Source organism: Sorex araneus, chromosome 1 (genome assembly GCF_027595985.1).
Source record: "Sorex araneus isolate mSorAra2 chromosome 1, mSorAra2.pri, whole genome shotgun sequence".
Lineage (NCBI taxonomy): Eukaryota > Metazoa > Chordata > Mammalia > Eulipotyphla > Soricidae > Sorex > Sorex araneus.
Window position 1 is genome coordinate 123,943,879 of NC_073302.1, and position 16,565 is coordinate 123,960,443.

Consider the following 16,565-nt stretch of genomic DNA (forward strand, 5'->3'; position numbering starts at 1 on the left):
TCTATAAACTTTAAGACTGAACAACTCAAAGATATAACAGCGAAATATGAGGACACCATAAATCAACTAAATTTGGAAATACACATTTAAAATGTAAGAACAGAACAGATGTGGTGAGGAAAGGAAGAGTCCCACAATATAAAAAACAAGAAACCTGACAAGGAAATAAAGAAAACACTAAGATTGTTAAATTCTTACAAGACCTCACGTTGGATTTTTAAATTTAGTCAGACAAGTATTGATTGATTTAATCAAAGAAATATTTTGATGTGCATTGAAACAATTTCCTCAATAATATGACATACAGAAAACAGGACATAAAAGATCTACAAGTTAGAACTGAATTCTCAAAGGTAGAGACTATCTGTTTTCATTAGCTCATTTATAGAAAGTCCCTATAATAAAGCACACTCTTGTAAGTAAATAATGAAAAAAATTATAAAATTTTAATGAAAGCTACAATAATGCCAAGACTTTCAGCACCTGGACATGCAAAATTTTGTTTACCAGTATCATTTAAGCAAATGAACTATTAGTCTTCTGAAATTGAGTAAAAACATGTTCTGAACCATCAGTATTTTAAGTTGTTGGATTTACTAAATGTCTATAATCAATTGTATTAATGGTTATAAAATACCTATCAAAGACTCAATATTCCATAATTAATTTTATGTAATAACTACATAGTCAAAGGCTTACTGTGATTTTGTTTTTTTTGATAGTTCCATTATTAATTTATTGGTATACCTATGCTATCAAGAAGTAAATAAAAGTAAATTAAAAGTTGATTATGTGTTCACATTAAGCATGACCTCAGCTTTCACTGAACCTTTTCTTCAGAAGTAAACTAAAAATAAATCTCACTAGCTTTTGCTCTGCATGACAGCATAATTGAATAGCAACCAAAGTAGCCATATGTGGTCTTCTATACCAGGCCTCAGAAACTCATACCTTTTGAATCATTGTGTATGGTACATGTTTGGGCCTAAACAATGCTTGCTGAATGAATTTTTCCAGTAGTGTTGGCTTTGGGCCAATTCTCAGACTTTAGTGAAAATAGCATGTATTTTGGAAGAAAGTGGGTAGACAAGGATGAAGACAGCAGTTTGCGATTTGGAAAGCGCAGTTAACTAGCCCAGTATGAACTCGATCATGTTGTCTACTAATGGGCTGCTCTCTGGCAAACCGATTTAAAGAAATCTAAAAACATTACCACTAGTTTGTGGACTTCTGCAGTTTTTCATCAAGTTTTGTAATACACAGACACAAAAATATATGGACAGTTCAGAAATTAATGGGGTGGGGTAGGTGCAGTCTGGATCCTTACAATGGTCATTCATTCGTCATTAACTATTAAGCATCAATTGTATCAGGCATTATTTTAGGCTCTGGATAAAACACCAACTGGCGTGGGGGAACCTCTTGCCCTCCAGTAGAAAATTAGATAAATATATGACGGGTGTCGTATGCTTGAAGGATAAAATGGGAAAAGTAGCGAGGTGGCTTGTAGTTTGAGTGACCCAAAGAAGCTAAGAAGTGACATTTGAGCAAAATCCAGCAGGTGAGGACTCGGGCTCGGGGATCCTCTCGGAAAGAAGTCCTGCCTGCAAGGATGCACGGGCAGTGGGCCCCCAGCCTTGCGGACCGTGCGCCCAGGGCCCTGGGAAGGCTTTGGCTGTCTCAGCGCCAGGGAAAGCCCTCGAAGGACCTGGAGCAGAGAGGGATATCCGACACGAGTGCCCTAAGTGATTGTTGAGGCCAAACAAAAAAACAAAACCAAATACCTGGAGGCAAAATTTCCCATTTACTTTTCACGTATCGATGCATATATGAGTACATAAACCATACAGCCAACGTATAATTTAACTATATTCAGGGGAAGAAATACAAATCGTGACCCGTTTCAATCAAATTCGCTTACCTATAGTTTTTTTTTTTGAAGCTAAAGAGCAAACAGCGCCCCCCTCCTCCCCAACACACGTAAGTTTCAGTACCTCGCGCGTTACAGTAAGATTACAAGCCGCACGGTCATGTACACACAACCACATTTGTCCTCCAGCCACGTCCAGTCACGTTCAACGGGAGAGAGGGAAAAGGGCTTGGAAAGGCCGCTCCCCCCCCACCCCCCCCCACACTGCCTGCCGGAGTCGGTGGGGGTCGGGGCCCGCGCTCTCGGCTCCACCCCCGCTCAAGCGCTCCAGGCCGCCCCGCAGCCGGCGATTCACTCCAACAGCGTCGCCTACAGGCCTTCATCTAGGTTAGGGACGAACCCAAATCACCGGCAACAAAAGGCCAGGCCCAAGCAGACCGCATATTTCCAGAAATAAATGCATCGAAATATACGATTCCAAATCAATCCGGCCGGGAAGCTTCTTCACCTCCAAGGGTTGCGTCCTTCCTCCGCAGAAATAATACAGAGACGGGGGTAAAGTGCAGCATCGCCAAAGGAGAAAAAGGTGTACGATACATCCATCCACCCGGCTGCAGGGACACCATTCAAAAAATTAAAAAAAAACAAAAACAAAACAACGCAACGTCGCCGTCGGATCGCGTGTGTCCCCCCGCGCGGCTACTGCGGGCTCGGCTCCCTAAAGCTAGGACGACGAGCGGGGACTGTCAGCGCGGCCTGCGAGTCCCCAGCACGCACGACCACCACGGAACTCGGGCCCTGCTGCTGGTCGGCCTCCAGGAAAATAGAGTCCGGGGAGGGCTGGCCCGCCCGGGCAGCAGCGCCAACGCCGTTCCCGCCGGATCGACAGTTAAAAGGCAACATCCACGGCCACCCCGAGGCGAAAGGCGCAGAGGAGAGCGGCCGCCGCCCGGCTCCCGGCCCCCGGCACAGTGCGGGGCCGCGCGACGGAGGACGCGAGCCGAAGTGGCGGTGGCGGCGGCGGCGGCGGTGGCGGAAGTGGAGTGGGGAAGAGGGGGTGGTTGTTAGTGTTTGGCGCCGGCGGAGGGAGTCATTCCTGCAGCTGCACTTCCGGTCGGCATTTTGTTCTGAGAGGGAGAGACGGAACGAGAGAGAGACACACACAGGGCTCCTTCCCCCCCGCCCTCCCCCCCCTCCCTCCGTCGGTACCGACTCACCCGACACCACCAAGCCGCAGGGAGGGACGCCCCCGCCGACTGGAGGATTGGTTCCCGGGCCGGCGGCGATGCCCCCCCGGTAGCTCGGGCCCCCGGTCGGGTGTTTGTGAGTGTTTCTATGTGGGAGAAGGAGGAGGAGGAGGAAGAAGAAGCAGCGATTTGTCTTCTCGGCTGGTCTCCCCCCGGCTCTACATGTTCCCCGCACTGAGGAGACGGAAGAGGAGCCGTAGCCACCCCCCCACCCGGCCCGGATTATAGTCTCTCGCCACCGCGGCCTCGGCCTCCCCTCGGATTCAGACGCCGATTCGCCCAGGTAAATTCCTGCTCTTTATTGCGGCGGCGGCGGCGGCGGCGGCGGCGGCGCCAGCGCCAGGTCCTCAGCGTCTCTCCTCCTCGCTCCCCTCCCCGCCGTTTCCTTAGCGGCCCCAGGTCTCCTCCACGGGCGAGTCTAGAGTTCGCTCCTCTCCGGCGGCAGCCGCCCTGGGTGGCGGGGGTTTTGTACCCTCTCCCGGCCGGCTCCGCTGGCGGCGCCGGGGCTCCTGCCGGGCGGCCGGGGAGGCGTAGGCCCGGCGGAGAGTGCAGGCCGCGGGCCAGCGGAATCTACTTGAGCTCGGGGATTAGGAGAGCTCCGGGCTGAGCGGAGCGGCGGCTGGTCGGTGACAGGCCTCGCCCGGGAGCAGAGCCGTAGCTGGCGAGGAGGCGGAAACAATACAACTAACAGCGAATGTGCCCCGATCGTCCCCATATTTACAACTTTCCCGGTCCGGGAGTGGGGAACGTCCCGGTGAAACAAACAACCCCCCTTCTTCCCCCTGTGACCCCATGAAGGGAGGAAGTAGTTTCAGTTAGTGAGACAAATGTAAATACCCCGACACGGAGCCGCGGGTTAATTCTTGCCCAGTGTGCAACTTGTTTGGCCGTTGGAAAGTTTAATAAAGACTTCGTTTTCTTTCTTTCCTTTTTCTTGGAAAGAATTCAGTCGTCCGCATGAATATTTAATATAGAAAACCATAGCGTAGACACCGCAGATTAGCCACCCTCCGCAGCTTTTATGTCGTTTGACAGTGTGTTGCACATGGACTTTTTTTTATTCAGAAACAAGTATAAAGTACTTGACAGGTTGGCCCTGCCGCTTTATGTTGGTACGCGTTATATAAGGACAGTTTTAGACGCCTATACATAAGGCACTCAGGTACTCCCGGACCTAAACGCGTGGAACCCTAATAAAAATTTCAAATGTTAGAATCTGAGGCTGAGATAGAGGCGAGACCGATTTTCTTCAAAAGGGTAGGAATTAAGTTATGATTAAAATCCTTGGGAGGTTAGAAAAAAAAAGTAGAAGGTGCCATCCTTTCATGTCAGGGCAGATCTTCTTGAGGTCCCAGGATTGTCATTGGCTGTTTGTGTCCATGATGTTTGACTGTGTAATGAGAGAGGTGTCATTTTAATAGGTCAAATGTATCTGTAAATGTTGGAGAAAAATACCAGTTCTAGCTTAACAGATTGTTTTTCCGAGTGAGTTAAGTGTTTAAGAGTTTGCTTATGGGTGCGTTGATACCGTGGTTCATGAAAGGGAAAAAAGTTAAGTTGAAAGTTCTCAGTCTTAAAAATCATATAGAAAAAAAGAAATGTACTTGGGTTAAATTGTTTTGATACTTTGTCTAACATCCTCTGAAGGAAAACTCTTATTGGTTAAAATGAAGCAACACTGCTCAACAAAGTCCGTTGTTTTACGGGTGGGTGTTACATTGGTTCGATTTTTTTTGTCTCATTAAATTATTACTGTCATTGTCAAATAAGTAACTTTTCTGAAGATTATTTTCAAGTTTAGCACTCTGGCTAAACCAAATTGTTCCACATTTCCTGCACACGTATGGATAAATGTTTAAAAGAGTGAAGTTAATATAGCTGTCACGTACTCGGCATGTTTTTAATGCTATAAATCCGTGTAGTAGTCAGTAGCGTGTCCGTGATTTGTATTGGTCAGGGAGCAGTTTGAATTTTAAAAAGCCTGAAGCTCCTGCTGAGCCCCAATCCCGGCCTCCCTCCCTCCCACTAATCTCCCATTCCTGTCTTTGTGCTGCCTGCTCCTGTTAGACACTGTTTGCTACAGGGCCTCAGGCCTCCACTGGGTGGGGGGCACGCGGATGGGGTGTCTAACTGGGGGGGGGGGAGTTTGGGTGGGCGGATACTGAAGGGAGGAACACTTGTTAAGAAAGCGGAGGGTTGGAGGCGGTGGCTTCGATATAAATGAAAACATATATTCTTGTGATTGTCCTTACAACTTTTATTTGAATAAAATATTGAGATATTTTGTATGGGGATGAACATATTTATACTAAATGTAATGGTGAAGAGTTCTGCATGACTTGGTTTTTATGAACTGAAGCGACTTATTTTTAGAGTTAAAGGGAGCTTTCTTACAGATGTTTGAAGCAATGTGATATGTTTACATCACGGGTGTGTGTGTGTGTGTGTGTGTGCGTGTGCGTGTGTGTGTGTGCGCGCGTGCGTGCGCGCGCTTGTGACTTCAAATTTAAAGTGAACTAGTTTTTAAGATCTTATTTTACTAACTCTGCGTACATATTTACTAATCCGCAAGTAATATGAGGGTGTGTGATAACTTTCATTAAGATATTATAAGCAGTTCTCCAATGTAGGTTAAAAATATTTTTAGTTTGGTCCGAATCAGTTTAGATGATAATTTTAAAGAAATAAACTTTGTAAAATTCAGTTAAAAACTGTTAAAAAGTTAAAAAGTTTAAATTTTGGTAATTTAGGTAGAAAGAATTATGAATCGTCTGCTCTACTTTTCTATTGGTGATAATCACAAATGGCTAATCATGTTTTTCCTTAAATAATAATTTTAGTGAAAGGAGATAGCCATAAAGAAATATCCTATCTTGTAGTTATATTAGCTGGGGAAATATTTTGTAATAAATTAAAGGAAAATTTGACAAAATGGTTTATTATTTCTTGAGTTTGCAAAGTTAAAATTTACCATAAATGTTTTAATCTAGTAAATCAGATTTAAATACTGATTAAGTATATTTTGAGGAGAGTCTATCTGATGCTTCCTTTTGATTGAACAATTTGTATTAAGTTATTTGGAAGCATTATGATCTGTGGTAGGGATCATTATAATGCCCACCTTTAAGAAGAAAAAAACCTGCTTAAAGACCATATGAGATTCTCTTTGGGAAATAAAAGTGAAAGTTTTCAGCATTGTAAATCTAATTTTGTTTTCTACATAATGATCATTAGTAAATATTTTTAAATGTGATGATTATATTGAATTATACATAAAAAATATTTGAAGCTAGACTACCAACTGAAAAATACCTGTTTTTTTAAGTCTTCCTGAATTAATTTCCTATTTAATTTATGATACATCAGTTTGCTATAGAAACATATAAATTCTTATGTGTTACAGATTGACCTACCCTATTGGGGTGTTTTTACTTTAAAAAGGGACAAAAATAATACAAGAGTAAATAAAAATTAAAGAAATTGATATAATTTCATTTAACTACCCCTATCCCATTGCTTATTAGAATATTATAATTTTAAAATTAGTCTGACTTCAGCTTTATATGAAGTGATCTTCAGGAATGATGCAAATAAAAATTACTTTTTGGGGAAATTTAACTTCATTTTTATAAATCACATTTCTAACAAAATAAGAATATTACTGACTGGGAAGTTTATAGAAGTCTGGTAATGAGCTGCTTAGTTGAAAATTATTTAAATTATCTTTAAAGTTAATGTGTTCAATAATTTAGAATATTTTAGAAATATTTAGGATATTTAGTTGACTGGTTATTTATGGTCATAAAATTATTTTAATATACTTCATAAGCAAAACTATATTTATAATTCTTTACTGATAACAGTGATACAGTGAATTCTTTTCTGTATTTTTTAATTGGTCCTTTTTCAAAATGACTTGAGTTCATTGATGAATATTCTCATTTCCCTGTGAGATAAGTGACCAACATAATTTTCATTTTTGACACTCAGGGGTCACATGGTTTCTGTAGATTTGTTGGAATATGTGCAGTAGTAAGGAATTCCCTAATTTTCATTTGAGTTTTATCACATTATGTTGCTTTAAGAAATGTCTGAGCTTGGGTCCTGAAATAAGGTATTACTCAGGGCTGGCACTCATACTGTTTGTGACGTTCTCAATGATTCAAACTCAAAGTGCTTTCCTTCTCTTTGTTGTATTTGCTTTGTATGAAAGTAGTACTTTTATAGTAGAACTTCTGACCTTGTATTTGGTGTTTGATTGAGTTTATTTACTATGTCCATCTTAAGTATTAGTACATTAACTATGTTAATTATAGTGGTAAATAAGTATGTAGTAAATGATAATTATGGATTTTCTGAAAGTTTTTTTTCAAGAATTCTACTGAAATAAGTGGAATTCTGTGTGTCTAGAATTAAAGGCAATTAAAAATCTTGAAGGTCTTCATTGTCATGTTAAGTAAGAGGTATTTTATGTGCTAAGAATTTTTTTTCCAAGTTTAAGTATAATTAAAGTGCTTTTAGGTTTTTCTCTTGTGTACTTTTTCGGTGTAAATTGGGGGCCAGTTAAATGAATGGAGATTCTGTCAGGTCACTTTATGTCTTAGATATATTCTTTATGTTAAGTCCCAATGTGATACTATTAAGAAAGATTATTTTTGGTACAATGGGAAATGTACCTTATTTGGACTCATTATTTGTCAGGAATTGTGTTAAGTATGTTTCTGATACTTTTATCTTATTCTTTAATATGCTCACAAAGTTAGTTTCCATAATTTACAGATTTGGAAACCAAGACACTAAAAGCTAGAACATTGCCCATTACCTGTTAATAGTAAATGATTGATCTGATTTAAAATTCCACAGTTTTAGTGCTAGTAAAGTGAAATCATAATATACTTTGATTGCTCAATTGATTAAATACTTACAATGTTTTCAAGGAAATTGTGTACTTAACAGGCCAAGAACTAAGAGAATTGAGCTATCTATACTGAATATAGTGTTTTTGAAATCAGATTTTTTCCTGATATTTTTAATTTGAGTGTGTTGTAAATTTCTGAAAAATTTTAAGTTTTTAAAAAAATTGATCTGAAAATTGTTTTTTAAATGTCCATGTTTAGAATGGGAAATTTTAGCATCAAAAGGTGGTACTAATAAAAATATGTATGACCAATTCAGTAAGTTAGTTGCATTTATAAATTAGTATTTCTGATAATATATTTTTAACTCTAGTATTTATATAGTTAGAGAATGTCTTACCTTTTAATACCACCAAAAGTATTAAAAGTATGTGGAGTTGTGTACTTATTCTAGACCTATTGTTATTATGTAGTTATAGAAATTCTATATATTTTTAGAATCTTAGATAGTCTTTTTATCCTTAATGGCAAATCTCTTTGGGGGGGATATTGTTTGAGTTTTATAGATATTAAAAAGTACTTAGAACATAGCTTAGGAGAACTAATATTTCACAATTTTTTTGGTATATGAGGCAGTCTATGAGAGCTTTTACATAATTATAGTAGTAAATAGTAGTAATATGAATATTACTGAGTTATTTTCATGTGCCAGAGTCTACCAAGAGATTTTTCTTTTTAGTTTACAACGTGTACTTTTACTTTGGTTATACTTTATTATTCCAAGATGCTTGAGAGAATGCATATAAGATAATGTTTAAGTAACTAGTTTAAGATCACCCCACTAGCAAGTGGAAGAGAATGGAGAAACAACTACAAAGTTTTTAATGGAGTTTTTGTGATGCTTTATCCTTCAGCCTGAACCACTACACTTTGTGTCATGATTAGTACCTCAGTTATTTAATGGGGTCATAGTGCTCTCATTTTATACATAAGGAAGTTGAGGCTCATCTTGTCTAAGAAATTTGTCTTGAAATGTGTATCTCGATATGATTTCAGCCCCAAATTCCTAAGACTCATATTCTTTCTAAAACCCTACCTCTACCAGAACTTACAAATATGATTTTTGATAAAAAGAGATTTGGTTGGTTTTAAGATGGTAAGGTTATTTTCTTGAGTGACATAAAAGGAGATCCAGAAGATAATTTTAAAAGAGATATTCCATAGTATAATAAAGTGCTTGCTTGCTTTGCATGCGGCTTCTTCTGGTTTGATCCCCTGCACCATAATGGTCCCCAGCATCATAGGGAGTGATCCCTGAGCTTAGAGCTACAGGTAAGCCCTGAGCATGGCTAGGTGTGGCCCCAAACCAAACCAAAATAAAACAAAAACACCAAGAGAGATATTCCAAAATGTGTTGGTCACTTATAACTGATTTATTTTATAATATTGTGATTCTTGAGTTATTTTTAATTTATTTATTTTGGGGGGTTTTGGGCAATACCTGGTGGTGCTCTCAGGTCTCATCCCTGGTGTTGTTGGGGGACCACTTAAGGTGCTTGGGGATTGAACCCCAGTGAATCTTGTGCAAGGAAAGCACCACACCCATTGTACTGTCTCTCTGACTCCTTGACTTATTTTCTATAAAAACTTTTAAGAATTAAGTATTTTCAAGAATACATTAGACATGAGACATAATGTATATTGGTGTCATTTTGTTGCCTATCACTTGAATAAGCTACACACACACACACACACACACACACACACACTTTGAACAGAAAGGAGAGATTTCTTTAGTGTGTCAAACATATCTTAGGAATATTATTAAAATATTTATGGGGAAGGGGAGAGAAAAAGAAAGGAGAGAGAGAGAGAGAGGAGAGAGAGACAGACAGACAGACAGACAGAGACAGGCTGGGGGGAGGGTGTCGGGAGGGAAACTGGGGACATTGGTGGTGGGAAATGTACACTGGTGGAGGGATGGGTTTTGGAACACTGTTATGACTGATATTCGGCCATGACCAGGTGTGTGACTCTATCTCACAGTGCTCAATAAAAAATTTTAAAAACAGTTTAATGGGCAGGGGGTGTGTTTTGAGCCACACCAGCAGTGCTTGGGAAGGCTACTTGTCCTGTGTGCTAAGCACGAGCTCAGCCCATTGAGCTCTTTCTCATGCCTGATTTTCTTGAAGATAAAGTTCTAAACCTAAAATTAGTGACAAATATAACTTTGTGTTAATTCTAAAGTAAATTTTTTTTTAAATTAGATGTATCCTTGAATTCTTGGTTTGGAGGGGGGTAAAGAACGTTTATTAAACAGTTCCTTTTTATAACTATTAATGATTATCATAAAAGTATAGGAAGGGTTTTTAAAATTTGTTTTGTTTCCTTGGGCAGTAGAACTGGGGACCAAAAAGCTGAAAAGTATTGCAAGAGAGATGGTATCTTAAATACTTTCTTACTTTAAGCTTGAGATTTACAGGTTTTCTTTGGAAATTTATACTTTATGTATAGCAAGGATTCTCAAAATAGAGATGTTACTGGTGCCCTCTCGAGCAAATCAGTGAACAACTAGACTACAGTGCTACAGTGCTGCAGTATAGCAAAGTTAACTAGAACAACAACAACAACAAAATGCATACTAAAAGTGTTATTAACTTGAAATAGTGATATACTAACGTTTACCTTTTTAAAGTGAGGCTTCTTGTGGTGTAATACAGACCCAGTAAAATTCTCTCTTTTAGAGATACAATTTGATGAATTTCAACACACATACAGTTTTGCACCCACTACCACTACCATCTTTCCCCCTCCCCCCACAGTTTTCCCATAAGTTGCTTTTGTCATGTTTCTTACCCCAGCCTCTGTCAACAAGATCTAATTTATTCTACTTTTGTCTTTTCTGGAATGTAATAAAAATGGAATTATATAGACATTGTGTGTGTGTGTGGGGGGGGTGTTGTTTTATTTTAGAGGGCCTCCCAGAGCAGTTCTCAGGGGCCTCAGGGGCCACTTCTGTTGATTCTCAGTTAACTTAGCCAGTGGTTTGGAACTGGAGGATGCAGTGCCACTCCTGCTTCCCAGGCCCTCTAGTGTCCAGGATTTCCTGGGCCACCCCAAAGATGTTCTAAGGTGTTGGGTTTTGAGAATTATGCATATCATTGCATGTACTGGTAGTTTGTTGGTTACTAAATTTTGTAATAGAACTTTATATAATCTTTAAAATTTGGTGCTGCTGTCAAAAAACACTTTGAGTAGCTTCAGGTGTTTTCTCAGATCTTCTGTTTTTATTATTGAACATAATTTTACTTGTTCACTTATACCCCTCACCTCCCAAATTTTTGTAATTGACATTATTATTAAATGGTTTTTATATTCATACTACAGGTTAAATACTCTTGAGTAGGGTCATTGCCTTTTCAATTAAGTATAGGCATCATGTATTTTATATAGTTCAGAAACTGGAATAAGACAGGAGTGATAGTATAATAAAATAACACCAAAAATTAATTACGATTTTCCTTAAGCATTATTCAGCCAGGGCAGAGAGACAGGTACAGAATGACCTCTCTGATATGTGCAATATAAAGAAGCAAAATAAAGAAATAACAAATAGTTTGAAGTAAAAGAATCTAAGACTGGTTGATAGAACTGCACTTACCATGGCAGTGAGGTGTGGGGGAGAGATGATGGGGTACGGGATGTGTGTGGGAGTGATGATGACCCTGAGACAGTGGTGAAGGGAAGTGGACACTGGTGGGTGGGTGGAGTTGGATGTAGTATTAAAATGCTGTATACATGAAACCATATTCTCAGTATTGTAGAATTGTAAATCACAATGACTGATTTTTAAAAAAAATTTTTTTTTAATTTTGGTTTTGGGCCACCACCTGCCAGTACTTAGGACTTAGTACTGACTCTGTGCTCAGATCACTCCTGGCAGAGCTTAGGTACTGGGTGGTGGAACCTGAGTACACATTGTGCAAAGCAAGTGACCTACATTGGCCAAGAATTGCCAGGCTTTAGAACCTTGGACTACTTGAGAAGCTTTCCTCCCCCTCCCCAAAAGTTAGAGAACTAGTGCTATTACTAAAATTTGAACAAATGAAAAGGCCTTTTTAAAAATCATTTTAACCACCTTTTTTTGTTTTCCCCACTATTTTTTTTTTTTTTTGCTTGTCTAAAGTTCTCTCTTGGATTCAGGGATATTAGTCTGTTCTTCCCCTATTTACCTCTCATTGTAGATTCTTTTGGCAAGTTCTTCCTCTTTAGCTTATCCCTTAAACACTGTTCTCTCCTCCTGCTGATCTCATCTATTCACATGACTTAATAAGTGCTCTCTGCCGTAATACTGGTAACTCAACAAATCTATCTCCCAATACATATTTCTCCTGAGACAAATCTAGCTGTTTACCAGACATCTGATATTTCACAAATACTCACAATGGAGACGTTACTGGTGTCCGCTTGAGCAAATCGATGAACAAGGGGACGACAGTGCTCCAGTGCTACTATTCATTAAAAGCATATCATCCTTATGCCTTTCTGTTCTTACTCTTCTGCCCCAAAAGAAAACTCCTTACAACTGTGTGAAGTAGGTAGGGTACTTTTTCTACCACCAACTCTGTTGTCTCAAACTAAAAAGTTGATAATACTTAATCTTTTACTGCAGCATTTCTTAACTTGGAGTCATATGGCCTGCTGTGGGGCCCTAGGGTATTTAATTCCAAGGGGCAGGGAAGGCCAAGTAAATAACACATAAATGGATTGGGGCACAACTTCAGCTTGAGACTAGGAAGACAAATGGTAGGACAGGAAGACTATAGAAAGAAAACTATCAGAAGGGAGCCGCGGTTAGAAAAATGTTGAGGAAACAGTTTTACTGTACACTCAGTCCAGTTATTTACCCAGTTCTGGCATTCATACTTCCCAAAATATCACTTGAATCTCTGTTTTCTGAGACTGGGCATTTACTTCTAATTTACCATATGAAGTAGCTTAGAGCAGTTGGAGGTGAGAATTGTGCAGGGGAACCTCCCAATCTGCATTTAGGAGGCTCTCCAGGGGCCTCCTAGTTTTCAGCCAAGCAGACCTACATACAGTTCAGTGCAAGGGCCTGAGGCTGTGGTGCTGGTCAGCTTTAAGGTGCTTCCTGGATCCTGTGGTGCTGGGGATTATCAGGACAACCCTGATGGTGCTCTGTGCTCTCTAGGGCTACCTGGTGATGCTTGAGGGGCCATGTGGTGCCAGGGATTGTACCAGAGTCAACTGTATTTAAGGCATGCCTTTTTACCTCTGTATACTCTCTGACCCCACCTTCTAGCATTTAAAAAAAGATTTAGAGGTAATATGAAAGAAATGCATATTTACATATTTGGTATTAGGGTGCTTTTTGCATAAGCGAGGACTCTGATACATAAGATTAAGGTGTAATACATCAAAAGTAACTTAGATTTTAAAAAAAAGTAACTTAGATTATCCTTATTGCAACTGTCTTCACACATTTTCTTTATATAACTAAAATTTACGGCCTCTGACTTATAGCCTCCTTTACAACTAGAATAGTTTGAACTCAGCTTTTGTCCTTTCGTACCTTTTACTACAGTTCATGTATGTGTGTGTTTATTTCAGTATTGTATGTTTGTGTTCAGGACCAGTTTGAGTTGAAAAGAAAATAGAAAAATAGTAAAGGCTAAGGAAGGACTGTATAATTGATTTTCTTCAACTGGGAAGCAATTTCACTTGAATTAAAATTTCACTTTTATTGGAAGTAACATAAAGTAAATACTTTGGGATATTATATTGTTCAGTTGCTGGTGTGCAAACATTTTTAATAGCAAGAGTCAGATATGTAACTGGATGATTTGTTTATTGGTTTGAAGTTATTGCTTAGTTTTGTATAACTTTCTTTCTTAGAATAAGAAATTATCCTTTTATCCCCCAGTCCAATAGAAGGAACCACTTAGTGGTTTAAATACCTGGGAATTTCTCTCATGAATGGCATCTTAAAATGTAATGATATCTGGAAGAGCAAAACAAACTTTTTTCCTCACTAGACTTTATAACTAAAGTTGCTGTATTTTGCTCTAGAGCAAAGTACCATGTTTTTGAGAGAATTGGTTGAATCTAAAGGCCGTTTACAGAAGCTGAAGGGGGAATCTTGTGTAGTTACTAAGTTTCTGGTGGCTTGCACATAGAACTCAAGTAACTGTTGAATAATTTGAATTGTGTTTAAGTTTGTGGATCTGGGACTAACTGAAGTGTCAGAAGTTGAGTAGAGATTTGCTAAATTGGGCAGGTTTAAAGAAAGAAAGAAAAGAAGCCTAGAACAGGTAGGACAACCTTTAAAGGAAAGAATTGGAGTAATTCAGTAATTCAGTTAATTACTTATATCTGGACAGTTAGGTTTGCTTACCTGAATAGAAGAAAGATTTGTACAGACTTTCACTCTTCCTACTGTAGTGTTTTGTTTTATTTGTTTTCCTGATTCCAAGTGTTAACATTGTACTTCAGCCTCACTGCTGAGGGACAAATTAGTACATCTAAAGTAACCAGTGTAATCCATATATACATATTAGGAGCTAGGAGAGGTGATAGGAAAGTGAAGAGGAAGGTGTTACAGTTTTTCAGTCTTTTCCAGTAGTTTGTGGTTTGTAGTGTATGTCATTTTGTGTCCATAGTATTAGGTGATACTAGAACTTGAAATGATGTAATGCTTTATAAGCTTGGAACTTCCTTAGGATGAAGTTCAGTACCTGAGTATCTTTAACATGTTAGAGATATCTCTAACATGTTACATGTAGCAGTGTTGTTACCTACACTAATTATATTGTTCTAGATGATTCTAATATTTTCTATTAGAAGATAGTAATCAGGATCTTGGTATTCTTTATAAAAAGCTCATTGCTTAACCACTTTCCATTCTCTTAGTTTTCATGAAAGCCAAAATGGTTTTCTAGTATATTCAGTAAGATAATTGTGTAACTTACAACTTAAAACGTTTTCAGAAACCTTTTAGTTAAACTTTACTCAATTCTTTTTTTCCAATTAAAGAAGCTTTTTGGGAAGTGGGGGACAGAATCTGTTATCTCACATTGCCTTTTTCCTACTGTTTTTTTTTTGTTGTTGCCTCTACTGTGACTCAAAAATAGCAATGTTCTGGGGCCAAGTGATGTTGGGGATTAAACCCAGGGACATAATATATAAAGCATGTACTCTACCACTTGCGCTACATCGCTGGCCCCTGTTAGTTTTTTAATAGAAATTAACCTTACAGTGGATTAATTTGGGTAGATGGGTATTACGGTGTATACATATGCATAGCTTCATTTTCTCTAAAGGCTTTTAAAATAATTTCTTACAATGTTTGCAGTCACTTAACATATTGTTAATATTTTTGTCAGGATAAACCATACTTTTTATTCTACTGCTGCACATTTAATTTGCTTTCACTTTTTTTTTATTTTGGCAGTGGGTTTGCAAGTGAAGGCCAATGTATTCAGCTTGGTATTATTGGTAGTAGAGCCACTTGCCTTGAAAGGCGTGTACAAATGAAGACCAGTTGTATATCTTTTTTGTCATTGCATTTGTGAGGCCTTGAGTTCAATTCCCTGCTTGGCAAGAATAAAGGTTATATAAAAATGCAGCAGTAAAATGTCTTTATGTATAACATTCTCCTTGCTCTCCTTGAGGGCTTTATTCCATCCATCAAGAATAGGTTCTCTAACTGTCTGCCATAATAGAGGCAGGGGGAAGGGTGGGATGGAGTAGAGCTTGGGATATTGGGGACATTGGTGGTGGAAAATGTACACTGGTGCAGGGGTGGGTGTTTGATCATTGTATGACTGAAACTCAAACATGAAGTCTTTCTAAGTGTAGCTCAAAAGTGATTCAATAAAAATAAATAAACAAACAAATAAATAAATAAATAGGACTATGAAAAAGGTAGGTTCCCTAAAGTAGCTTTTAAGTAAGGTCATTTAAATGATCATTTTCTTCATCATTGTGGCTGTGATTGCTTTTCAATTTAGTTTTAAGCTTCTTGTTGATAAAAATTAAGGATTTTTCAAACTTGTGTGTATAATTTGGAGGAATTACATAGTGAAGTTAGCATAGAATATAAACAGCTATTAGTCAAATGACATTTAGGACCTTGGTTAAGTGCATATTTTACCAATTGTAAACTTTGAAGTTGTTCCCTGATGATTTTCAGGTTTTAGGGTTTTTATGGACAAGTGAAAACAAGGGGTGGTGTGGGAAGAATTTAAATAAATTCTTAGAGATATAGTTGTAGATAAGGAAATGTAAATAAACAAATAGAGTAGTTCTTAGAGATACAGTTGTAGATAAGCCTTTATCTGCAAGAGAAAAAAAGAAGATTCTATTCTAGCTTGGAATATATTTAAATAAGTCATGTTACTTAATCTTGGATTATGAGATAAGAAACTTCTAATGTGATATGACATTATCACATTGTGTTCATTCTCATCAAACATTGAGGGCTTCCTAAGTCTCCAAAACTATAAGGCATTTTAAAGTGGCAAAGTAAAAGACTCTGACCTTGTCTTCAGATCTAAATATGGTTAAAATATC

At 38.6% G+C, this 16,565-nt stretch overlaps 2 protein-coding genes across 3 annotated transcripts in view; one reads left to right on the forward strand and one right to left on the reverse strand.

Annotated features, from left to right (window-relative positions):
• Positions 1-1,783: 1,783 nt before the first annotated feature.
• On the reverse strand, positions 1,784-3,832 carry LOC129402032 (uncharacterized). The gene is made up of 3 exons (XM_055126303.1): positions 3,558-3,832; positions 3,088-3,413; positions 1,784-2,997 (listed from the first exon to the last, which is right to left on the reverse strand). The coding sequence occupies exons 1-3, from the start codon at positions 3,830-3,832 to the stop codon at positions 2,570-2,572; spliced, it is 1,029 nt and encodes a 342-aa protein (XP_054982278.1). The 3' UTR covers positions 1,784-2,569.
• The window catches only part of NIPBL (NIPBL cohesin loading factor), a 212,128-nt gene continuing 198,825 nt past the window's right edge, over positions 3,263-16,565 (forward strand). For both annotated transcript variants that reach the window (XM_055123811.1, XM_055123812.1), the window contains exon 1: positions 3,263-3,400. The gene's annotated coding sequence lies outside the window, so the exon portion shown is untranslated. The remainder of the gene's footprint in view (positions 3,401-16,565) is intronic.

Bases quoted from the DNA above. Each gene is read 5' to 3' on its own strand.
- LOC129402032 (XM_055126303.1), bottom strand. From the start codon at position 3,832: ATGGGGACGATCGGGGCACATTCGCTGTTAGTTGTATTGTTTCCGCCT. The intron at 3,414-3,557 runs GCCGGAGAGGAG...GCCGCAATAAAG, and splicing joins CGCCACCCAGGGCGGCTGCC to AGCAGGAATTTACCTGGGCG. The intron at 2,998-3,087 runs GTGAGTCGGTAC...TCTCCCTCTCAG, and splicing joins CTGCGGCTTGGTGGTGTCGG to AACAAAATGCCGACCGGAAG.